This window comes from Ostrea edulis, chromosome 7, assembly GCF_947568905.1.
Source record: "Ostrea edulis chromosome 7, xbOstEdul1.1, whole genome shotgun sequence".
NCBI classification, from domain to species: Eukaryota; Metazoa; Mollusca; class Bivalvia; order Ostreida; family Ostreidae; genus Ostrea; species Ostrea edulis.
In genome coordinates, this window is record NC_079170.1 from 77,264,883 (window position 1) to 77,290,954 (window position 26,072).

At 38.9% G+C, this 26,072-nt stretch overlaps 1 protein-coding gene across 4 annotated transcripts in view; it reads right to left on the reverse strand.

The window, feature by feature from the left end:
* Window positions 1-8,867: 8,867 nt before the first annotated feature.
* Window positions 8,868-26,072, reverse strand: part of LOC125656211 (adenosine receptor A1-like) — a 30,239-nt gene continuing 13,034 nt past the window's right edge. For 2 of the 4 annotated variants that reach the window (XM_048886814.2, XM_048886815.2), the window contains exon 2: window positions 8,868-10,327. In XM_048886814.2, the coding sequence (XP_048742771.1) occupies window positions 8,982-10,280 (1,299 nt within the window). In that variant the 5' untranslated portion in view covers window positions 10,281-10,327 and the 3' untranslated portion in view covers window positions 8,868-8,981. Of the gene's footprint in view, window positions 10,328-23,413; window positions 23,551-26,072 lie in introns of those variants that run through there. The other 2 variants (XR_008797324.1, XM_056145393.1) reach the window with 2 other exon arrangements.

A 26,072-nucleotide genomic window follows, 5' to 3' on the forward strand; every position in this document is an offset into this window, starting at 1 on the left:
CTGTAGGAGATTATGGACTAGGACTGTAGGAAATTGTGGACTAAGACTGTAGGAGATTATGGACAAGGACTGTAGGAGATATGTACTGAGACTAGGAGATTGTGGATTAGGACTGTAGGAGATTATGGACTAGGACTATACGAAATTATGGATTAGAATTGTAGGATCTTATGGACAAGGACTGTAGGAGATATGGACTAGGACTGTAGGAGATTGTAGACTAGGATTGTAGGATATTATGGACAAGGACTATAGGAGATTGTGGACAAGGACTGTAGGAGATATGGACTAGGACTGTAGGAGATTATGGACAAGGACTGTAGGAGTTTATGGACAAGGACTGTATGGGGTTAGGGACAATGACTGTAGGAGATTATGGACAAGGACTGTAGGAGATATGGACAAGAACTGTAGGATATTATGGACTAGGACTGTAGGAGATTATGGACTAGGACTGTAGGCGATTGTGGACTAGGACTGTAAGATATTGTGGATTAGAACTGTAGGAGATTATGGACTAGGACTGTAGGAAATTGTGGACTAGGACTGTAGGAGATTATGGACAAGGACTGTAGGAGATATGTACTAAGACTAGGAGATTGTGGATTAGGACTGTAGGAGATTATGGACTAGGACTATACGAAATTATGGATTAGAATTGTAGGATCTTATGGACAAGGACTGTAGGAGATATGGACTAGGACTGTAGGAGATTGTAGACTAGGACTGCAGGAGATTATGAACAAGGGCTATAGGATATTTTGGACAAAGACTGTAGGAGATTATGGACTAGGACCATAGGATATTATGGACTAGGACTGTAGGAGATTATGGACAAGGACTGTAGGAGATATGGACTAGGACTGTAGGAGATTATGAACAAGGACTGTAGGAAATTATGGACTAGGACTGTATGATATTGTGGACTAGGACTGTAGGAAATTATGGACTAGAACTGTAGGATATTATGGACATTGACTGTAGGAGATTATGGGCAAGGACTGTAGGGGATTTTGGACTAGGACTGTAGGAGACTACGGCCTAGAACTGTAGGAGATTATGAACTAGGACTGTAGGAGATTATAGACTAGGCCTGTAGGAGATTATGGTCAAGGACTGTATGATATATGGACAAGGACTCTAAAAGATTATGGACTAGGACTGTAGGAGATTATGGACAAGGACTGTAGGAGATTATGGGAAGGACTGTAGGAGATTGTGGACTAGGACTGTAGGAGATTGTGGATTGTAACTGTAAGATATTATGGACTAGGACTGTATGAGATTATGGACAAGGACTGTAGGATATTATGGACAAGGACTGGGATATTATGGACAAGGACTGTGGGATATTATGGACAAGGACTGTAGGAGATTATGGACAAGGACTGTAGGAGATATCGACAAGGACTGTAGGAGATTATGGATTAGGATTGTAGGAGATTATGGACTAGAACTGTAGGAGATAATGGACTATGACTGTAGGAGATTATGGACAAGGACTGTAGGAGATTATGGACAAGGACTGTAGGAGATATGGACAAGAACTGTAGGAGATTATGGACTAGGACTGTAGGAGATTATGGACTAGGACTGTAGGCGATTGTGGACTAGGACTGTAAGATATTGTGGATTAGAACTGTAGGAGATTATGGACTAGGACTGTAGGAAATTGTGGACTAAGACTGTAGGAGATTATGGACAAGGACTGTAGGAGATATGTACTAAGACTAGGAGATTGTGGATTAGGACTGTAGGAGATTATGGACTAGGACTATACGAAATTATGGATTAGAATTGTAGGATCTTATGGACAAGGACTGTAGGAGATATGGACTAGGACTGTAGGAGATTGTAGACTAGGATTGTAGGAGATTATGGACAAGGACTATAGGAGATTGTGAACAAGGACTGTAGGAGATATGGACTAGGACTGTAGGTGATTATGGACAAGGACTGTAGGAGTTTATGGACAAGGACTGTATGGGGTTAGGGACAATGACTGTAGGAGATTATGGACAAGGACTGTAGGAGATATGGACAAGAACTGTAGGATATTATGGACTAGGACTGTAGGAGATTATGGACTAGGACTGTAGGCGATTGTGGACTAGGACTGTAAGATATTGTGGATTAGAACTGTAGGAGATTATGGACTAGGACTGTAGGAAATTGTGGACTAGGACTGTAGGAGATTATGGACAAGGACTGTAGGAGATATGTACTAAGACTAGCAGATTGTGGATTAGGACTGTAGGAGATTATGGACTAGGACTATACGAAATTATGGATTAGAATTGTAGGATCTTATGGACAAGGACTGTAGGAGATTGTAGACTAGGACTGCAGGAGATTATGAACAAGGGCTATAGGATATTTTGGACAAAGACTGTAGGAGATTATGGACTAGGACCATAGGATATTATGGACTAGGACTGTAGGAGATTATGGACAAGGACTGTAGGAGATATGGACTAGGACTGTAGGAGATTATGAACAAGGACTGTAGGAAATTATGGACTAGGACTGTATGATATTGTGGACTAGGACTGTAGGAAATTATGGACTAGAACTGTAGGATATTATGGACATTGACTGTAGGAGATTATGGGCAAGGACTGTAGGGGATTTTGGACTAGGACTGTAGGAGACTACGGCCTAGAACTGTAGGAGATTATGAACTAGGACTGTAGGAGATTATAGACTAGGCCTGTAGGAGATTATGGTCAAGGACTGTATGATATATGGACAAGGACTCTAAAAGATTATGGACTAGGACTGTAGGAGATTATGGACAAGGACTGTAGGAGATTATGGGAAGGACTGTAGGAGATTGTGGACTAGGACTGTAGGAGATTGTGGATTGTAACTGTAAGATATTATGGACTAGGACTGTAGGAGATTATGGACAAGGACTGTAGGAGATTATGGACTAGGACTAGGCGATTATCAACTAGGACTGTAGGAGATTGTGGACTAGGACTGTAGGATATTATCAACTAGGACTGTAGGAGATTATGGACAAGGACTGTAGTAGATTATGGATTAGGACTGGAGATTATGGACTAGGAGTGTAGGAGATTATGGATAAGTACTGTAGGAGATTATGGACTAAGACTGTAGGAGATTGTGGACTAGGACTAAAAGATGATGGACAAGGACTGTAGGAGATATGTACTAAGACTGTAGGAGATTATGGATTAGGAGTCTAGGAGATTATGGGTTAGGACTGTAGGAGATTATGGTCAAGGACTGTAGGAGATATGTAATTGGACTGTAGGAGATTGTGAACTAGGATTGTAGGATATTATGGACAAGGACTATAGGAGATTGTGGACAAGGACTGTAGGAGATATGGACTAGGACTGTAGGAGATTATGGACAAGGACTGTAGGAGTTTATGGACAAGGACTGTATGGGGTTAGGGACAATGACTGTAGGAGATTATGGACTAGGACCGTAGGATATTATGGATTAGGACTGTAGGAGATATGGACAAGGACTGTAGAAGATTGTGGACAAGGACTGTAAGATATTATGGATTAGGACTGTAGGAGATTATGGACTAGGACTGTAGGAGATTATGGACTAGGATTGTAGGAGATTATGGACTAGGAATGTAAGTGATTATGGACTAGGATTGTAGGTGATTATGGATTAGGATTGTAGGAGATTATGGACTAGGAATGTAGGTGATTATAGATTAGGACTGTAGGAGATTATGGACCAAAAATGTAGGAGAGTATTGACTAGGACTATAGGAGATTATGAACTAGCACTATACGAGATTATGAACTGGTAAAAAAAGAAAAATGTTACTGAGAGTGACAAGATTAAATATATGAAAATGAAATACATGTATACATAAGACTAAAACTGAAGGAGAAGCACTGGGCTAAGACTGAAGGAGACACGGGACTGAGACTGAAGGAGATACGGGACTGAGACTGAAGAAGGCACGTAACTGAAACTGAAGGAGACACGGGACTGAGACTGAAGGAGACACGGGACTGATGGAGACACGAGACTGAGACTAAACGGGACACGTGACTGAGTATAAAGGAGACACGTGACTGAAACTGCAGAAGACATGAGACTGAATGAGACACGTAACTGAGACTGAAGGAGACATATGACTGAGTCTGAAGGAGACACGGGACTGAGACTGAAGAGGTCACGGAACTGAGACCTATGGATATACGGGACTGAAGGAGACAGGAAACTGAGACCGAAGAAGACACCGGGCTGAAGAAGACACCGGGCTGAAGGAGACACGTGACTGATGGAGACACGGGACTGAAAGAGACACCGGGCTGAAGAAGATAACGGGCTGAAGGAAACACGTGACTGAAGGAGACACGGGACTGAAGGAGACACGTAACTGAAGGAGACACCGGGCTGAAGGAGACACGGGACTGAAGGATTCACGGGACTGAAGGAGACATGGGACTGAGACTGAATGAGACACGTTACTGAGACCGAAGGATACATGGGACTGAGGTTGATTTAGTAGACAAAACAAAGAGAAATACATGTAACAGTATCATTTGGGTTAAAATCACGTATTTTACTATAGAAACCAATGAAAAATGGGAAATGTTTTAGAACATCCTCCTCCCTCGGTGAAGCACAACTTCCCTTTTACAGGTATTATAAATTGTAATTTAGCTTCATACCAATGCTTCTATTGTTTCACTACAGAACAAAACACGGCGAAAATGTTCACATTCTTTATACTCAATAATATAAAGTAATTTGACAAATTAAATGTTTTTTTTATATCAATAAGAATATTAAAATATATGACGTTTTAAAGCCTGATTCAAGGAAACTATTTTTCTACACCCTAATCAAAATGAGGTATGATTAAGAGCAATTAATCAATTAACACTGGTATTAAAGATAATAATCAATTACTACTGAATTCTACTTTGCACTTAAAGAATCTCATTAGCAAAATTTCAAAGCTTTTTTTTTTATATTTACGTGTTTAAAAATGTTGTTGGGAATCCAATGTTAATGTTTCTAGTTCTGTGACAATGTTGGTCAATTTTAGTGCTATATATATGCTTATTATTACTTTATTTCCCATAAAGCTTACCGATTTGCAAGGTAACATCCCTGATCAATATAGAAATGAAAAATGTTAATCTAAATGTATAACACTTTCATAATTTTTTTTAAAGTAATGTAAACACTATAACTGCAATTATCTAAAAGGAAAATACTAGGTGATGTAGACCGATTTTCAGCAGGCGCTGACCTAAGTTGCGGCTGGCTGTCGCGTGCCGTTTGGAAGTTATCAAAATATACCTGTCGTGATGGCAACGACATAGCTGAAAAAGCTCTAGTAAAAATGCTTCTGAGACGATTTCCGATCACCTTTTTTTCTGAATCACCATCACAAAAAAGTAAAAGGATATGACACAAGGGCTAAGTCCGATTTGGTCCGAACTCTGTGATACCATAAATATAGAAAGGGTTTTAACTCTGACCCAGATAAGAAAACTATCCACTCACTTCAAATGCCTAAATAGTCAAAAACTAAGTGCGATATTCATAATTTGCCGGTCTCCTTGCATAGATTAATGTTTTAACTACTTGCATCAAGTTGAATGCCAAATGTTAAGCCACAGGTTCTTAAAATATACGTCATCGTTCTCTCGATTTTGCATGTTTATTTTTACTTGGACATTTACCGGTCCAGGTCACCGGCTGGTTTCTCGCCTATGACAGCAGCAAAATTCAGACTTGTGTGGAAGATTTTGGACTTATCAATTAAAATTTCACATCAATTATACACTGCTTACTTTCTCATACTTTGATAAAATTCTCTATGTTCGCCGTATCTTGGTCGCTTATTTTACCAAACATCAACTCCTGACTCTATCTGCCATTTTGAGAAACACACGAAAGACCCGATATACCTAAAACTTTAAAGAAGGGGAAAATGGATAAAAATAATCTAAATGAAATAAGATAAAAAAAAAATTAAAAAATTAAGTCAATAAATAATGTTTAATTTCCTTCCCTAGGTGCAATATCACAAGAATAATATTTAGATCAATTTAAGGTATTTGAGATTTGAAGTATATCGGGTCTTTAGTGTTTCCATTAAGATGGCAGATCTTGTCAATTTGTTTAGCATGGTACAGGAATGTTAATCATATCCCACAGGGGCTAAGCCCGTTTTGGGTCCGACCTCTGTGATACCATAAATATAGAAAGGGGTCTAACTCTGACCCAGATAAAAAACACAAAAATATACGATCCTAATAAGCTTTGGAAATACATATATATTAAATCAATATGCATGTAGGTTTGATATATTTACTTCCAAAATAGTAATTTGATGCATTATTAGGTGACATTCCTCCTCAGAATGGGGGTGGAATTTGTGTCTGTTCACCAGCACCCTCTTCAAATGTCATTTCATAAAACTGGTATAATTTACAAGACTTAGAATAATCTGAAAAAATGTGCAGATATTCTTCCAGTTTAATATAGGATTAAACGTTCTTTTTGGAGAATTTATCGATGTGTAAACTCCGGACATTTTACTCACAAACTGAATAAAAGTGCGAAACACTTATGTTAAGTTTGTGAGTAAAATGTCCGGAGTTTACCCATCGATAAATTCTTCAAAAAGAATGTTTGATTCTTATAATTCCAATTCATTCACTTTATTAACAATTGCAAAAAATTTGAATAGTTTCCCCGCACTACGTTATTTGTGTTCAGGTGTGTATGAATACATCGCATTTTTGGGTTTATTGATGTATAAACTCTTGTTCAGCTTTATTTTTGTCCAATCAAAACAATTGTAATAAATAACATTGGAATTATTAAGAAATATTTATAGCATGAAATAACTTGCATAATCTATTCTTCCCCATGATATGGTGATGGTGTGTTATACTTGCTGCAGGATACGTGTCAGCATTTTTGAGGAACTGTCTTTCCATGACCCACATATTGTACAGCTCTTCATAAGGACGACAGAGAAAGGGGGACAAGGGTATCCGAAGAGGGACAAGGGTATCCGAAACCACCATTGACAAACCATCAGTTTTACAAGGACCTAAAAAAAAAGTGTGGAAAAGCACAACCCACTGATACTTTATATTGATAAAAAAGAGGTGAGCACATCATTAATGTGAAGGCTTGTGTTCGGTTGAAATGGATAAGTAAGAAACACTTCAAATTCAAACAAATTTTCCTTCGGATTTTCTCTGTCGTCGAGGCTGCCTTGGACTACTTGCTGACGATGTAAACGGCGTTGACGTCTGCTTCTATTTATCGCCATACCGAAGCCATTTGTTTTAATTTTAACGTCTGCCACGTCGTTTGTTCTCATCCTGTTTATCAACATATCTGTTTGTTTATAGAAAACATAGTAAAAACAGAATTTGAATTTGGAAAACATGTATATTCCATGTCTGTAGTTTAACAATATATTATACTGCTAACAGCGAAATACACGAGGAAGCACGCAATTTCCAAGTTGTACAAGAGTTTATTCCCTTAATTTGTTTTCGTGCAATGAGACATGGTATCTCCGACAACATCCATATTACCCAAGATAATCATCAGCTACTCGAAAAGCAAAGAAGAAACCCATTTCTGTGCTTTTCCTTGGTAAAGATCGATCGATTCGAGGAAATATAGATATCAAAAGCATATTTAATTTTATAGCCTACTTCATCTTCACAAGCCAAGGGTTATTGATTCGTTACCCATCCAAATGTGTAAGGAAATACATGTACTAAGAGAATAGCTGACTTTTCGAAAATTGTGTTATTTAAAGATGATGCACATACGAAACCATAAAAAATATAACACCCCCTGCCAGAAATCTCAGGTAAAAAATACCTTATATCTACATGTAGAAGACTGTTAAGGTGAAGATAATGAACAGTGATCAATCTCATAACTCCTATAAGGAATAAGAAATAAAGAGTCGGGCAAACATGGATCCCTGGATATATCAGAGGTGGGGTCAGGTGCTTAGGAGGAGTAAGCATATCCTGCTTAATAATGTTGTTCCCACTTTTGAGTTCACAGAGCTTCATCCCTGTAATGAGAATGTGCTGATCTGTTGTTAAGGGACGAATGGTCAGGGATTAAGGATATTTTCAAAGATACATTGCAGTTCATTAAAAGATCAATGATAGTTCTCCCGTGAACGAAACCGACATGTGTCTAAACGTATTACGATTATGGTTGAAGTTTCCAAGCTCAGTATATCTATCAACCAATGTTTCATTCACAACAGGTTCGAAGTAAAAGACGAGAAGCTTTATAAAACGGGGTACATTTTTACTGTATGACCCACAAACTATTGCAGGTAACATTCGTCCTCTAGATCTCACAAGACTGATCGATACGATGCATACCTTCACAATGAAAGGGGTTGTTTTGTGTCCAAGTGTCAAGAAAACGATTGTAATAAAATTTTGAACTTTCACTGACTATATAGTCCATAAAAGTTTAAAATGACAACTTTTAAAAATGTTTTTCGACGTTCTACAACTTACATTAATGTCCCTAAGCTCACACATTGGCGAAACCAGAGTACCAAAAGAAAGCCTACATGTCCGAATTGACTACAATACATATATGTGTTGTCCAAAGCTTGACCATGTACCCCTGATCAAGGGACGGAGAATGTCACAAAATGTTGTAGAGGTATCTATGACTATTCCCACAGTTTAAACTTGAAAATATTGAATGTTAATTCATGGTGTACGTCTAACGAATGATAAAGGAAAATCCAATGATTGGTCTATGACCCACACGACCCATAACATGTATTACATACGAAAGTATAATGCAAAACTCCAAATCTTGGAGAAAACAAAATCAAATTCATTTTTTCGATATGTATTCAAATGATCAGTCCTTTGCTTTCGTACAAAGTTAACAAACATTAGATACAAATTATAATGAATTTGTTTATAATAAAATGATTCACAAAATGTTCAGAGATACGTCACTTCATCATATTGGTCTAATTCGGATTCTAAGATCAACAGCCCATTTTTACAGGAAACAGGAAGTGACGTAATATCGGTCATTTCATCATCCATATTAAAGACGGGATTTTCCACCGCCGTAACACTGTCAGCACAAAGAACCTGAACACTGGGTCGGGACACATCACTGCCCTGGGAACTACTTTGCTGCGGATTCTCGGCATCCTTTACGATGGTTTTGATGTCTCCGTTTCGATCATCTTTCCGAAAGCTTGCTTTCAAACTATTATTTGCTTCCGTTGATTTATTGCTGTCAATGTTTGACCTAATTGTGTCTGTCACAGAATTGACCTTTGAAGCTGGCGAGTGTTTGTTGATTATTTTCGTTACTTGTCGCCGGAGTTTCTTTGTCACAAGATGAATCTGTGTGGTTTTATAACTTCTTACTACGGATATGGTGCAGGCACGTACTAAAAATATTGGCATAATATATAAAATATGAACTTCAAGAACATCAAAATGACGGAATTTACGAAATAAAACGACGCTAAGAGTGGCGAATATTCCCAAAAGTACAATACACGAAAACCACCCAATTAATTCAATTCGATTAGTTGATATGAGATTCTGGTAACGTTCAAATTCCCTGCTGTTCACCGTTAATAAATGTTGATTCTTGTTCACTTTCAACATATAGCGTTTAAGGACAACCTCCATCACAACACTTGAAATCAGCCCTGTACACCATAACGAGGCTATAAAGTACACATATCTGGAAGAGTAGAATCTGTGGTATGCGCAAATGGCGTCCTCGTTATTCCAGCCCATCAAGGGTAAGAAACCAAGAACAAACGAAATATTCCACATCAGCACCATCCCCGTTATGATATTTTCTTTTTTAATGTGAACAATATATTTCAATGGGTGTGTAAATCGCAAGCAGCAATCCACGTGCAGCCACACAAGCGTACACACGGACGCGGTCGTCGCTGTGATCAGAATGCTGTCCGGAAGAAAACAGTTGACCTTTGTGCTTTGCATAGAATTAAAAACCACTGCTTTGAAGACTGCGTAAAGTCCCGTCATGACGTCAGCCAGACATATACTCCTCATGAAAACTAAAACTGGGCTACTACCACCCGTCGTGAACTTCGACAACAACAGGAATATTACATTTGATAGAATAGAGAGGACTCCAAGCGCTCCCCACACGAATAAAAGTGGGAGAAAATACAATACCCTCTGTTGAATTTCCTCTTCCAGTGACGCATGCGCTGTGAAGTTAGAGACTGACGATGTGTTCATCCCTCCGGCATCACGAAATGTTTTAGTTGCTTTCTCTTACGTCTTATCTGCAATGCACAATTATGATAAAATCAATTTATAAAATAGCTATGTATAGTTTCCACCCCCATACTCTCCTTTTTACTAAACCACGTGAATTAATTCAAAGACATTGTAAACCAAATGGATTTTGGTTCATGCCCCAATTTTTACCCCAGCTTGGTTCTTTTCCCACTGTGACGTATACATGAATGCTATTTTCAAAGTTTAAATTGTGATGACAGACACACACCTGCTGGGATGTTCTAACAGGAAAAGTATTTGTTGATTGTTTGTTAGTTTTACGCCCCTTCGAGAATTTTCACTCATATTGAAACGTCACCAGCTGTAGGTGAAATACCACATTTAGACCACCGCTTAACGCCCAGGGCCGTAGCAGTGAGGGTTCTCTAACGTATCAGGGCTGCAGCAGTGAGGATTCCCTAACATATCAGGGCTGTAGCAATGAGGATTCTCTAACGTATGAGGGCTGTAGCAGAGAGTTCTCTAACGTATGAGGGCTGTAGCAGTGAGAGTTCTCTAACGTATGAGGGCTGTAGCAGTGAGAGTTCTCTAACGTATCAGGGTCGTAACAGTGAGGATTCTCTAATGTATCAGGGCCGTAGCAGTGAGAGTTCTCTAACGTATCAGGGCTGTAGCAGTGTGGGTTCTCTAACGTATCAGGGCTGTAGCAGTGAGGGTTCTCTAACGTATCAGGGCTGCAGCAGTGAGGATTCTCTAATGTATCAGGGCTGTAGCAGAGAGTTCTCTAACGTATGAGGGCTGTAGCAGTGAGAGTTCTCTAACGTATCAGGGCTGTAGCAGTGAGAGTTCTCTAACGTATCAGGGCTGTAGCAGTGAGGGTTCTCTAACGTATCAGGGCTGCAGCAGTGAGGATTCTCTAATGTATCAGGGCTGTAGCAGAGAGTTCTCTAACGTATGAGGGCTGTAGCAGTGAGAGTTCTCTAACGTATCAGGGCTGTAGCAGTGAGAGTTCTCTAACGTATCAGGGCTGCAGCAGTGAGGATTCTCTAATGTATCAGGGCTGTAGCAGAGAGTTCTCTAACGTATGAGGGCTGTAGCAGTGAGAGTTCTCTAACGTATCAGGGCTGTAGCAGTGAGAGTTCTCTAACGTATCAGGGCTGTAGCAGTGAGGATTCTCTAACGTATCAGGGCTGTAGCAGTGAGAGTTCTATAACGTATGAGGGCTGTAGCAGTGAGAGTTCTCTAACGTATGAGGGCTGTAGCAGTGAGGATTCTCTAACGTATCAGGGCTGTGGCAGTGAGGATTCTCTAACGTATGAGGGCTGTAGCAGTGAGAGTTCTCTAACGTATCAGGGCTGTAGCAGTGAGAGTTCTCTAACGTATCAGGGCTGCAGCAGTGAGGATTCTCTAATGTATCAGGGCTGTAGCAGAGAGTTCTCTAACGTATGAGGGCTGTAGCAGTGAGAGTTCTCTAACGTATCAGGGCTGTAGCAGTGAGAGTTCTCTAACGTATCAGGGCTATAGCAGTGAGGATTCTCTAATGTATCAGGGCTGTGGCAGTGAGGATTCTCTAACGTATGAGGGCTGTAGCAGTGAGGATTCTCTAACGTATCAGGGCTGTAGCAGTGAGGATTCTCTAACGTATCAGGGCTGTAGCAATGAGGATTCTCTAACGTATCAGGGCTGTAGCAGTGAGAGTTCTATAACGTATCAGGGCTGTAGCAGTGAGAGTTCTCTAACGTATGAGGGCTGTAGCAGTGAGGATTCTCTAATGTATCAGGGCTGTGGCAGTGAGGATTCTCTAACGTATGAGGGCTGTAGCAGTGAGAGTTCTCTAACGTATCAGGGCTGTAGCAGTGAGAGTTCTCTAACGTATCAGGGCTGTAGCAGTGAGAGTTCTCTAACGTATCAGGGCTGTAGCAGTGAGGATTCTCTAACGTATCAACTCCTGCTACGAATCGGGACTTCCGTTTGTTAAGGTAATATCAGAAAGACCCGTGATTCTCACTTCTAAATGCCGAGCGTTTTGCGAAGAAGCAATTACTACCTAAGTAACATTTTAGGTTTGGTCGCCATAGCACGAGCGGGGCTCGAATTCACAACCTCCCGGTTTCCAATTAGTGTACGCTCTACCACTGAGCTACCATGACCGGTACATGATAAATGACTCGAAATGTTTTTGTTTATGCTTTTGTCGTCAATCTTTAAAGACGTAAAAAAGGGTAAAGTGACTGCCTATTTAACCGGTTTTCCGCTGATTGATGTTACACTCGAGAGAAGTGAGTTGAATAGGAGTCCTAACGACTGAATACGAGGTCTTGTATCGCAGTAAGAGTTTATGCGATGTAGAACTCTCTGTAATCCTCGGTAACAGGGCTCTGTAATCCTCGGTAACGGAGCTCTGTAATCCTCGGTAACGGAGCTCTGTAATTCTCCGTAACGGAGCTCTGTAATCTGTAAACCTCGGTAACGGAGCTCTGTAATTCTCCGTAACGGAGCTCTGTAATCCTTGGTAACGGAGCTCTGTAATCTGTAAACCTCGGTAACGGAGCTCTGTAATCCTCGGTAACGGAGCTCTGTAATCCTCCGTAACGGAGCTCTGTAATCCTTGGTAACGGAGCTCTGTAATCTGTAAACCTCGGTAACCGAGTTCTGTAATCCTCGGTAACGGAGCTCTGTAATCCTCGGTAACGGAGCTCTGTAATCCTCGCCCCTATCAAGTTTTCTCAATCTAATAGCCAAACTACCATTTATATTCCATTACTTCATATGCATGTATATTTATCATTGCATTTTGGGGGTAAAAAGAAAGTTGATCAATGCTATTAATTGTGGAATATAGTTTGTTTTGTTTTTTTACCATAAAATCAGTAAACTACTCAGTAATTCAAATGGTCAGCAGGGGGATATTTTGACTGATCTACCAAAGTCAGTTGCATGACAGGTCATCAAAAGGTATGATTGCAGCTACATGCGTCAGTGTGCGATATTAAAGTTCCAGGGGGTGGCTAAATCAATCATGTAGTGAAAATATTTTAATCTATATTACTATATAATAATTCCATGGGGATCTGGGTTAGAATAGGTCCTCAGTACCTCTTGCTTATCGTAAGAGGCGACTAGATGGGGCGGTCCTTTGGATGAGACCGCAAAAACAGAGGTCCCGTGTCACAGCAGGTGTGGCACGATAAAGATTAATTCGATCCCTGCTCTAACGCCGCAAACGCCGAGCATAGGCCCAAAATTCACAGCCCTTCACCGGCGTTGGTGACGTCTTCATATGAGTGAAATATTCTCGAGAGGGACGTTAAACAATATACAATAAATACTATATAATAATGATGGAGTCGATGATTTGTCCTGTGATGCCGGGTGATCAGGAGAGAGCTGTCTTCTGCTATTAGTATAATTAACATTTCACCTTATTGTAGTTTTCAGATTTGAACTTATTTTCATCTATTATGGTTAATTAATTAATAAATCGCCGAAAATGACAAAACAATACGCAATATCTTGAATTTCCTAATCAGCGCGAGGGGCGGATCTCGAACGGAAGAAAGCATCCACACGTACAAGTACGTTCACATTATAATGTGTTCAGAAAGCATCCAAACGTACAAGTATGTTCACAATATAATGTGTTCAGAAAGCATCCAAACGTACAAGTATGTTCACAATATAATGCGCTCAGAGTAAGAAATAAAAATAATTGCATTACTGACGGTTGATGTTTAAAACAAAATGTCAGACCTGTCTGAATATACATGGCAGATTTACGTGAAGTTTTCCATGCTATTTATTACACTTGTGAAAATTTAAACATGAAGTTTTCTATGCTATTTATTACACTTGTGAAGATTTAAACATGAAGTGTTTTATGCTATTTATTACACTTGTGAAGATGGATTTACGTGAAGTTTTCTATGCTATTTATTACACTTGTGAAGATAGATTTACGGGGAGTTTTCTATGCTATTTATTACACTTGTGAAGATAGATTTACGGGAAGTTTTCTATGCTATTTATTACACTTATGAAGATGGATTTACGTGAAGTTTTCTATGCTATTTATTGCTATCCAATAGCATAGCTTACAACGTTTACGTTACTAGCCTCTGTGAATGATCACCACATTTTTAGTAATGATCTTTGGAGTAATTAATCAGGTCTATTTCTATTTCACATTCTCACGGCGATGATACATGGGCGGGGGTAGGTCTATTTCTATTTCACATTCTCACGGCGATGATACATGGGCGGGGTAGGTCTATTTCTATTTCACATTCTCACGGCGATGATACATGGGCGGGGTTAGGTCTATTTCTATTTCACATTCTCACGGTGATGATACATGGGCGGGGGTAGATCTATTTCTATTTCACATTCTCACGGTGATGATACATGGGCGGGGGTAGGTCTATTTCTATTTCACATTCTCACGGCGATGATACATGGGCGGGGTAGGTTTATTTCTATTTCACAGTCTCACGGCGATGATACATGGGCGGGGGTAGGTCTATTTTTAATTCACATGGTAGTGTGCGTGGACGGCAAAATATCTTTATAATTTATGCGAAATCACAAATCTGACCTATCTCTAATTGAATTGAAGCAATCTATATTTATTTATTGAATTCAACCTACCTTTAGTTCGTTAAATGACATGTTCAATAATTTGAAGAGAGGTTTTGATAGCTTAATGAAATTTCAAAACACCATTTCACTTATGAAGGATACATCACATGCATTTATGCAATACTCAGTAAACAACTTTCACTTTCCAAAAAAAAAAACATCCTATCTTTTGTCTACTACATGTATACATCTAAAACTGTTCTATTTTCCACAACAGCTAGCACGCAGACTAAATGTGCAGTTACTTCCCCTGCAAACAACGCTAATGGTTTGAATGAAAGTCTATTTAACCTTGGCTAGATTGTGTTTGGGTATCGGTTATTAAGTATGTAAGGGAGAGATATTGGAAGGTCATATTTATTTGAAATATTGCATGTTATCAAATAACTAGATGTAATCAAAGAAAGCGCGTCGATCGTTGAGATGATAGTAAATTTGTTCTGAATTAAGTCCGGGGCTGAGCTGATGAAACATATTGACTGACGGTTTATTCTGTCCCTGGAGGTTGGCGGATAAGGTATTTAAACAAATCGCTGTTTCTAAGCCTACCAGGTTAAATATTCCCACTCTCCCGTATCCAATTCATTGTTTCATAGGTAAATTAAAAATCTTCAAAATCCCTGTCACCATCCTCTGACAATCATTTAATAATTGATTTCTAAATTAAAAAAAAAAAAAATTGTCCGGGAGTTCATCTGCACTAAGCACACAGGACTACTTTTCTCTGGAATGCGTCATCCCGTTAGCGGTATTTATAGAACGGGAATTTCCACAAAAATCATTGTAAACGAAATGTGTTCGTTTGATTTTTTCCCATTGCTACCAAAAAACCAACACAACCAAACATATAAATGAAATACAAAATTAATTTAAGAAACAACACACAGTGATTACACAGATATAAACGAGTTCTCTCGTCTGTTTTACGAACGGAACAAGCGGCGACTTTGTCTTGGGGATACATGTATCAATGAAATTGAACCTTTGTGATATGCGACCAACGAGGGCGATTTAGATGAAGCAGTGTTACGCTTTACTTGATATTGTTCAAAATGGAGCATGTTCCCAAGACACCACCAGTGTTCAACGTCTCCTCCAACACAATGCAACATACATTTACATCAAGTCAACCCTTGTTTTCTTTCTTTATATCTAATTCAGCTTTAAAACATTGCACTTTTAATTTGGCGTCTAATCCATTTAATTCTGCACTGTAACTTTACCTGACCTGAATGCGCAGCCAGTTTTGTTGTTGTTTTCATTGTTACGTACAGATATTCGAATTCCTACGCGCCATTTCAGAAACATTAATCAAAACTTTTTGATGAGGGACTATTTGTTTTACTATTTAATAATAACGATTAAATGAAAACAAGATGTACTGTGAGCAATGCTCACTAAGAATACCCCCCGCTTACCCCAATCTCCCAAAGGGTGTTGTTAATAGGTATAAATTACCTCTTTCCTGAGTGTAAAAATATGGTATGCATTTGTAGAAGAAAATGGAAGATATAGTCCAAACACAAATCCATGGCATAAACCTATAATTTTGACCTTGAGATCAAAGGTCAAGGTCATAAAGAGGTCATGAATGTACATGACACATAGTCTCATGGTGATACACCCATGTCTTATGTATGACTATGTCAAAACCCTATAATCAATTTTGACCTTGAGGTCAAAGTTCAAGGTCATATACAGGTCATGAAGGTACTCGACACATCGTTTCATGGTGATACACTCATGTGTCAAATATGATATGCCTATGTCAAAGAACAAAGAAGTCATGGCCCGGACATGAATCCATTGTAAAAACCTTTAATTTTGACCTTAAGGTCAAGGTCATATGGAGGTCATGAAGGTACATGACACATCGTCTCATGGTGATACACTCATGTGTCAAATATGGTATGCCTATGTCAAAGAACAAAGAAGTTATGGCCCGGACACGAATCCATTGTAAAAAACCTTTAATTTTGACCTTGAGGTCAAGGGTCAAGGTCATATAGAGGTCATGAAGATACATGACACATCGTCTCATGGTGATCTACCTGTGTGCCAAATATGGTATGCCTAAGTCAAAGAACAAAGAAGTTATGGCCCGGACACGAATCTGCACAGACGGACAGACAGACAGAGTGATTCCTATATACCCCCCAGAACTTCGTTCGGGGGGTATAATAAATTAAATTTATAATCCTTTTCTTCGCTTCTCACATTGATGAAGCTTTCAGTTCATTTGTTTCCTTTGATATCTGCATCATGAGAGAGAAAAAAAGTTTCATTCTTAATTCATGATGTCACAATGTATCAACGCGCGTTTTGACTGCGTCACATACAAGACTAGGTACTCCAAAACTAATTTTACCCCATGTCTGTTTTTTCTACTTCTCGTTTCTGCTGATTAGGAAGATATTTATCATCATAACTCTATGTGTACTTAGTGCCTAAAAATGTATCCATCGTTGTTTTTTCTATACTGCTACATGTATGTTTGTCAGGAAAGTTTTTCGTGCTATGTAAATTTCCCGTTATAACACCAATCTCGCCATCCGCTACTCTGATGTCATACATGTAGTAATGTACACTTCAGTGCCCGTGTGAATGTTTTATGCCACCTATTTTATATGTATTCTTACACAGGTTTTGAATGAAAGCATCATAAAAAGGAAAGATAAGCTTCATGCATTCCTGCTGTTGATCGACAACACAGATTAAATGTATTCTTATAAACCTATATAAAACCACAGACACCTGAAGTATGGGTATTACTACACCCATCCCCCTTTTTTGATTTTATTTGTGGCAATAATTTCTCTGAAATGTGTGATTTCCCGGTCTATCTCATCCCTCTTTCGATTCATGTAATCGTTACACACTTTTTGTAAGCTTTAGAGATTGGCCTTCTACCGGTATAATAAAATGCGCAAGGTATGAAACAAAAATTTGTAAACAAATAAAAATGTCAAAAGGGTGGAGAGTAGTAATACATGTATCCATACTTCAGGTGCCTGGGTATAAAACTAAGGTAATAAAAATATCAAAATTTTGACTGCTAATTTATAAAATCCCCGAATGTCTTTTACCTTATCAAGGTATGAACTGATAAACGCTATTGAAAAGGTGACTGTTCATTCCAGTGGGGATCCGGGTTAGAATAGGCCCTCAGTACCCCTTGCTCGTCGTAAGAGGTTACTAAATGGGGCTATCCTTCGGATGAGACCACAAAAAAAACGAGGCCCCGTGTCACAGCAGGTATGACACGATAAAGATTCCTCCCTGCCCAAAGGCCGTATGCATCGAGCATAGGCCTAAATTTTGCAGCCCTTAACTGGGAATAGTGACTTCTCCATATAACTGAAATATTCTCGAGGGGGACGTTAAACAATACACAACCAACCCTATTTTTATGATTGATTACCCTATTTTTATATCCCGTGAGGATCCGGTTTAGAATACGTCCTCAGTACCCCTTGCTTGTCTTAAGAGGCGAATAAATGGGGCGGTCCTTTGGACGAGACTCGTGTTACAACAGGTGTGGCACGATAAAGATCCCTCCCTGCTCAAAGGCCGTAAGCGCCGGTCATAGGCCTAAATTCGTCAGCCCTTCAACAGCAATGGTGACGTCTACATATGAGGGAAAATATCGAGAGGGGCGTTAAACAATATAAAACCGACGAACCAACCGACGCTGTTTTCATTAGATAAGCAAGTGACATAATTTTCAATACGCCGGTGTCGAGATACGTCCAAGTTATTTCCCTTTGGATAACTCTCGTACATAATAAGGCGCGAAACAAGTTGTTAACATCCGGGAGTGGGACAAATATTCATCACTGCATAAGTAAATGTGCTCAGTAAGTTTCTCATACGAATTCGACTAATACACAAACTGAGTAAATGATAAGTATTCCGGGAGTAATCTAATACACGGAAATTTTAGATACCACACTTTATTATATACCCATCAATGTATCGTTCTCTGATACTGTGGATTTCACAGCGTGTGATCCGGTTTTCCGGATCACCACACTGGTTTTCTGATTCCGTATCAGTATCCTCTAAAACTGATGCCGTCACAATGACGTCACAATGCATCAACGCAACGTTATTTGTGGAAAATATTGACCGCGTCACAAACGAAACTGCGTACACAATACATAATTTCACGGTATGTCTGTGTTTTTGATAATTTGGATTACATGTAGTATCATATAAATGTGGATTTAAAATGCATAAGGGGGTATATAATAAATTTATCATTACTACAGTAACTTGATCCGAAGAGTTGGATCACGTCTCGTTGACAGGCGCGGATCATCAGATCAAACTCGACGCTTCGCGTCTCGTGTGATCTGATGATCTACGCCTGTCAACTCGACGTGATCCGACTCTTCGGATCAAGTTACTGTAGTAATAATATATATATATCGTTGTCCGTACGTATCAATATCCAAGATAATATGTGTACTGTGTGACCGTTGAGATGAGCGAAGACCCATAACGTCTTACAATACGACTTGAGGCGATTCATTTAACGCGGGAAATATAACGCGGTTGATGTAAACAGTGCATTGTGACGTCATCATTAGCTGCGATTGTTTTTCTTTCAAATCAAGCAATAATCCACAACAACATTGCAAAATATACGAAGGTATGGGAAAGCTTGCCTGTAATTCAAAACCATTTGTGGTACTTCCCAAACTATTCATATGTTTTATCTACGGGGTTGTCAATGAAGTATTCTGCAGTGACGGCGACATTTTTCCTGAAGCATTATTGGTAGTCCCCATCATTTTTCGGCTGAAGAAGAGCAAATCACGTGACTCAATTGCGTAATCATTGGAGCGAGCTCGTCGCGTCGCTTTGCGACGCGAGCTTCGCTCGCTAATATGATTACGGTGTGACCGTTGGGGCGAGGGCAGCATATCTGAATACATTTTCAAAAAATTTATATCGAAAACAAGGAAAACTGATCTGGTTCACTGTCAATACGTAGGATTACTGTCTTGCTCTTCTCGCCAATGTAGGAACCAGTTTAGCGGGAAATGCAACGAGTGTGTTGTGACGTAGCCTAGAAATTGTGACGTGACTGTTTACATTTCTTTGGACAATATTTTAAAAAGAAAAAGAAAGGGGGAAGAATATGATTGTCATCCTTTCCTTTCAAATAAGAAAGGTTTGTAACACTTCAAAGATTTTTTTTTTTTTTATTATTTTACGAATCGAACCATCCGCCATTTTGTACGAGGGACTTCTGGGATTGGCGTTAAAAAAATTCTTGTTAGAGGTTGAGATTTAGCTCGGATTATTTCCCGCGCTCTAGTCATTAGAGCTCGCAGTACGAGCCAGCGCTCCGCTCCGCTCCGCGTTGGCTCGCTGCGCTCGCTATTACTCACAAATATGACATTGTTTTTATGTTTCCACTTTAGTAAAATATTTCTTTCGATAGTATTTTGTATTTTCAACATTTGCATATTATAAGAGGAGCTGCTTGTATTATAGTTTATCATCTTTCTCATTGATAGTAGGTCCTCTCTGTCCCACTTATAGTCATTCAAAGTTCTACCAACTGTGCCCCCATCCACATACCTAACATGTGTTGTGTTCACTTTAAGTATAACTTTTGTTTATATTTATTTATGCTATGGAAAAAAGTCTTTTCTCGAAACTGGCGTTTTCAAGCTTGGATTTACCGCCAAGTTTGCGTTTAACCACAATTACGTGAACTAGGACATCGCATTTAACGAAGAGTGCTATGTCTAAAAAATACTGACGTAAATGTACGTGATTAATTATTGAAATAGAGACAAACACATGTCATCCTTAGAAACCATTAATCTTTTGGTAGTATGGTTGACAACACGATTAAAGTTTATACTTTATTGAATCACACTCAGGTAGAAAGAAAACACAAAACAATCGTATATGGTGGTAAAGGCCGCATACAATGTTTTTGTAGGGGGATACACTGGGACATATGTTAGCATATATACCCAGACCTGAACGGGTCACCACGTTCTAAGGTGGGAGGGGAGACCCTGCCTTTTTCCTGCGTGTTACCTGGTTTGGGAGAGCATGGACATGGCAAATGAGTAGTACTACCCTACCTTTGCCCGTAGCATCCCGACCCTTGATTGGGAAGTGGATGTGGACCCAGCGATTGTGAAGCTGTCGACCCCACTTGTAAAAACAACAATTTAAATTACTTATTGACCTTTAGCCATCACAATACAAAATGTTTTGAGTGTTGATGCAGGTCACTTCCGGTGTGCAGAAATTGATTAGTTCGTATCAATAACTCTCGCACAAGGCAGTAGGAATTGAATTTAAATTTTGTAACGATGTACACACTATACCCAAAATTAATTTGGACTGTTTGGTATAAAATCAAATAATCCTGGATATTTAAGCAGAGAATATACGTGAACGTGTACTACGTTGATAAAACAGTATTGTTGGTTCTTTTTATATATTATTATTACTTATATATGGAGAAAACGAAGTGGTATAACAAAACAGTTAAAATCTGGATCTAAGGACAACAGCTGTTTTGTTTGACCGTCAAAAGGATCTCTTGTCCCCGATCTATGGCTCCGGGACGTTCTTGGTTAAACAAAACAGCTGTTGTCCTCGACCGAGGCAATAAATGAATCATGACGTCATGTAAGTATTCAACATACGTAATGCGTGTATGTAATTAGTTTGTGGTACTAATAGCATGACGTTATTCCTAATGTAACTGATTGTTTCTACAAAAGAACAGCGACTCTTTTTCCTAAACCTACCTAACGAAAAGAAAATATAAATACCTTTTGCAGATGTTTTATTCTGTTTACTAGATAGTAATGCTGTCTAATTTTGTTTCTAACGTGCATAATTTCTCGCTCAGACTACAATAACATTGTATCTTCCTCTCGATTATGATCGAATTAAACGGGTCTTTACTAAGAGATGCGTGATGCAGCCCGATCATCGCCTTTGCAGGGATACCACATCATGCAAACGCGCGTTTATCCCGGCTGATAGTTCTCTCCACAACGTTATTACTTCGCCATTGTAAAGGTATCCTTTTACGGGACCGGAAGAAAACAATCAGCAGTTTTCATGCAAACTGAAAAGAACGACGTTGAAGTATTATCGTCTGCACGTAATCTTGCACGCACGTAGACGATCTTCTCTAATGTCCATATGGGACTGACATTCGTGGTTACTTGAAACAAAAGGATTGAATTTACTCCTGTAGCTAGAAAATGTAAAAATCATTCGACATAAAATGTCCATCACTGTTGAAAAGCAGACAATTATTATTGTGAACATAATTCACGTAAGAAATAATTGGATTCTTTGATGAAACAATTTTCGTTGTTCATTGCTCAAACATTTCGTTTTTATAACTGTCACCCGTTGGATTTCAACTTTCGTTTTTGCGTTTGCGGATAACCGCCTCCTATGATGCAAGTTTGAAAACAAATCTATCAGTTTTCTACCTCCCGATGGTATATCAGATAGTGGACCAATCTAGCCGGATGTCTAACGGGATTATATGTCAAATGAGTCTTGCAGACATTACTGTTAACGACATCTGTAGAGCCGATCAGATACAACCTGACAGAACGCGGGCTCAAAGAAAAACCCGGATGGGAATAAAAGTACACAATCTAGTACCCACATGCCGTGGTGATCCGAGTTAGAATAGGTCGTCAGTACCCCCTTGCTTGTCGTACGAGGCGTCTAAATGGGGCGGTCCTTTGGATGAGACCACAGAAACTAAGACCCCCGTGTCGTAGCAGGTGTGGCATGATAAAGATCCCTCCCTGCTCAAAGGCTGTTAGTGCCGAGCATAGGCCTATATTTTGCAGCCCTTCACCGGCAGTGGTGACGTCTCCACATGAGTGAAATAGTCTTGAGCGGAACGTTAATCAATTTACATTTGGCCATCCTATTAATCAAGTTGGTGTTGGATTGCACAATCAGAATTGCCAGTAGGAATGTACTATATTATTACACACCATTAATTTTGCAAAAGTGAAGTAATATTTCATGTGAGGGCCAGTATTCATACGCTTAGCGCTATTCATTACTTTTAGTTTTCTTTAATTATATTTCATATAACCATTTTCCTTTTCGCTGGGTAGATGGCATTTACAATGATTCAGTTAAAGGATGATGGTCCTCTTCCAAAAGTCAATGATTAAGGAATTTATAGCAAGATTAAAATTATTAACTCTTCTCATGAATAAGACTCTTATAGATTGTCTGTCCGCCACCATAGCTCTATATAGCACAGTGACAGAGTCGTTTAGTCGTGATAGTTAGACTGCGCAGAGTGAATGCCCAAGTCTCGAATCTTAATAGTTCGCCACAGTAATGAAAGTATATGCTACGGTTATCTAATTTAAAACCGAGGTAACCCTGTCACGCGAAGTGTTACACGGGGACAAGTTTGAATTCATGTATTGCCTAGAATTGTAGAATATGTGACATTTTACAACCTGATTTTATTTGATCGTAAGTGCATCATTATCCATCCTTATGATGAAGGGTGAAGATAATGAACAATGATCGATCTCATAAATCATGTAAGCAATACAAAATAGAGAGTTGGGCAAACACGTACCCCTGGACACACCAGAGGTGGGATGAGGTGCCTAGGAGGAGTAAGCATCCCCTGTCAACCGGTCACACCCGCCTTGAGCCTTAAATCTTGATCAGTTAAACGGAGTTATCCGTAGTCAAAATCAGTGTGCCAGGAACGGCCTACATGTAACAATCGGTATGAAAATTTCATTAAATGCGTTATCTGACTGATATAGATAGCAAGTGACAGAAAGAATAAAACTTAATCTTATTTTCTCAATAACTTCCACATCCTCAGGAGCCTCGAACATTTTTTCAGGAACTGAATATCAAGGTAAACGCTATTTAATGTGACTCACAATACGTCCGAGTCCTATCCCGGAAGTGATCTAGTATCACCTTGATTTGGTTGATAATCCAGTTGGTGTGCTGAGTGCAGTCATGGGAATCGGCCTTTGTCTTTTCATTTTTATCTATTTACATTATCTATCTTCTTTTTATCAACGGTCCTGTTATAAGAAATTGTATGTAAATTGTGTTCTGGGATACATTCTACTAAGCATAAAATCCGCTAATCCGATAAATCGGCGCCCACCATTCTTCCTTTACTCGCATATTTCAGGAGACTTGTATTGAAATGAGAGGTCTAATAAATCATATCAACTACCAACTTATAAATCAATTAACTAACAGTAGAGGAATATGAATAGATATATTTGGGATGAATTATTGGAAGAGAATAAAGTCCCACGAGACGACTTTAATAGAAATCCTCTTCACTTTTCTGCACGATAATGAACGTTATATACAATTTTACTCCAGGAAATACTTCTCGCTTACGAGAAAAAGAAATCCCGTCGAATTCCGATAGAATTTTTAGCAACCCCAAAAGGATTTGTTTACAACATTGTAGACTTACACTATACAGTGTATGTTAATGAATAAATCACCGACAATTCTCCGTCAACCTCCCATATCTATGTATAGCGACATTCCATCATCACCTGCATGAAAGGCGAAGATAATGAACAGTGATCAATCTCATAACTCCTATAAGCAATTTAAAACAGAGAGTTGGGCATATGATGTAATTTATACCTCCCAACTTATTCGACTCGCGAGCATGTTCTGCGTGTGATCAAATCTTAAAGGAAGGCTAGTTACGGGCAAAAATGTTGAGGGTACAGGGATTTCAACAATCTAGTTTAAAGTCAGCATTTTGCAAATGCATGATCGCTGTGATGATAAAATTTGCAAATACAAACTGTTATTACGTTGAGTGATATCTGAGGTGTTTCATACCAATCGTTAAGCTGGTCTTTACATAGTGATTTTGACTAAGGATTATTCCGTTTACCTAATCGAGATGGAGGCCTGATGGCGGGTGGGGTCGGTCAACAGTAGATGCTTAACAATCCCTTCATTCACTTGTCTTCACCTCTGGTGTTTTCAAAGGCCCCGTGTTTGTCCTGCTGTCGATTTTGGTCACTTGAACGTCATCTTTTTCATTACAGCAGAATGTCTGTTTTCACAAATTTGATTGATTCAAAGTGTTCCCGAAATCCAATGACAATATTTAATTATTGATGTGATGGTGACGCCGTGATAAAAACAATTATATTTCCGATGATTTTGCCTTTGATATCGTTAATAATTGTGATGATAGTCATTTCATCATGAATGAGAGACAGTTTTGAACAATGCGCGTATGAATATTGATAAATATAGTACGTCAATTCTAACGACTGGGTTTTCCGACAAAAATATATTTAGAATGTAAATATAGGAATTTCCACTTTTGAAAATACATGAGAGTATGAACTGCATCGCTTCACACCAGTATATTTTTTCGTGAATCGCTAACGCGCTCCCACGTGTGCTGGTGTGAAGCGTCACAGCTCATGTCTTCATCAAATTAATTTCATAAATAACACGTAATAAGTAAACCCAATTTTCAGATGTCAAAGTTCCCTATTCATCACTAATAGATTTAGTGGTATTATTGTAACTGAAGACTCAAAATGTAATTTGACTGCAACCAAGGATTTGAACGTATGTATTATATATGATATATACAAAGGATCAGAAACAAGTTCATACTACTTACGAGTTCTCCTTATAACCCAATAATACACAAAATTAATATACTGAGATTACAAAGATGGTAAGTGTTCTATAGATAAACAATACAATATGATCATCAGCTAAATCTTTTAGTTTCGTGAATATATGTCTGAACATAAGAAAAAATACAGTTATTTAATTCGTTAGTCATTACCACCCCAAAGTAAAAGCTGTGCATCAGTAGTACACATGTAGCTGAATCGACCCCCCCCCCCCCCTGTCTTGTTTATTTTTGCCTGCTAAATTATGGTATATTTGATACCTGTAACTAAGTACATAATGTACACTGTGCTTTATCAATAGATTAATCATAACTCACTGAATAATGGGATGTTTTCCTTTCCTATTTGTCTATTTATTTTTCTTTACAAAACAGAGAACCCAATAGGAGTGTACAAAAGTGAATATTTCAGCTCTGAGGGGAATTCGATAAATATTAAAACAATTTAT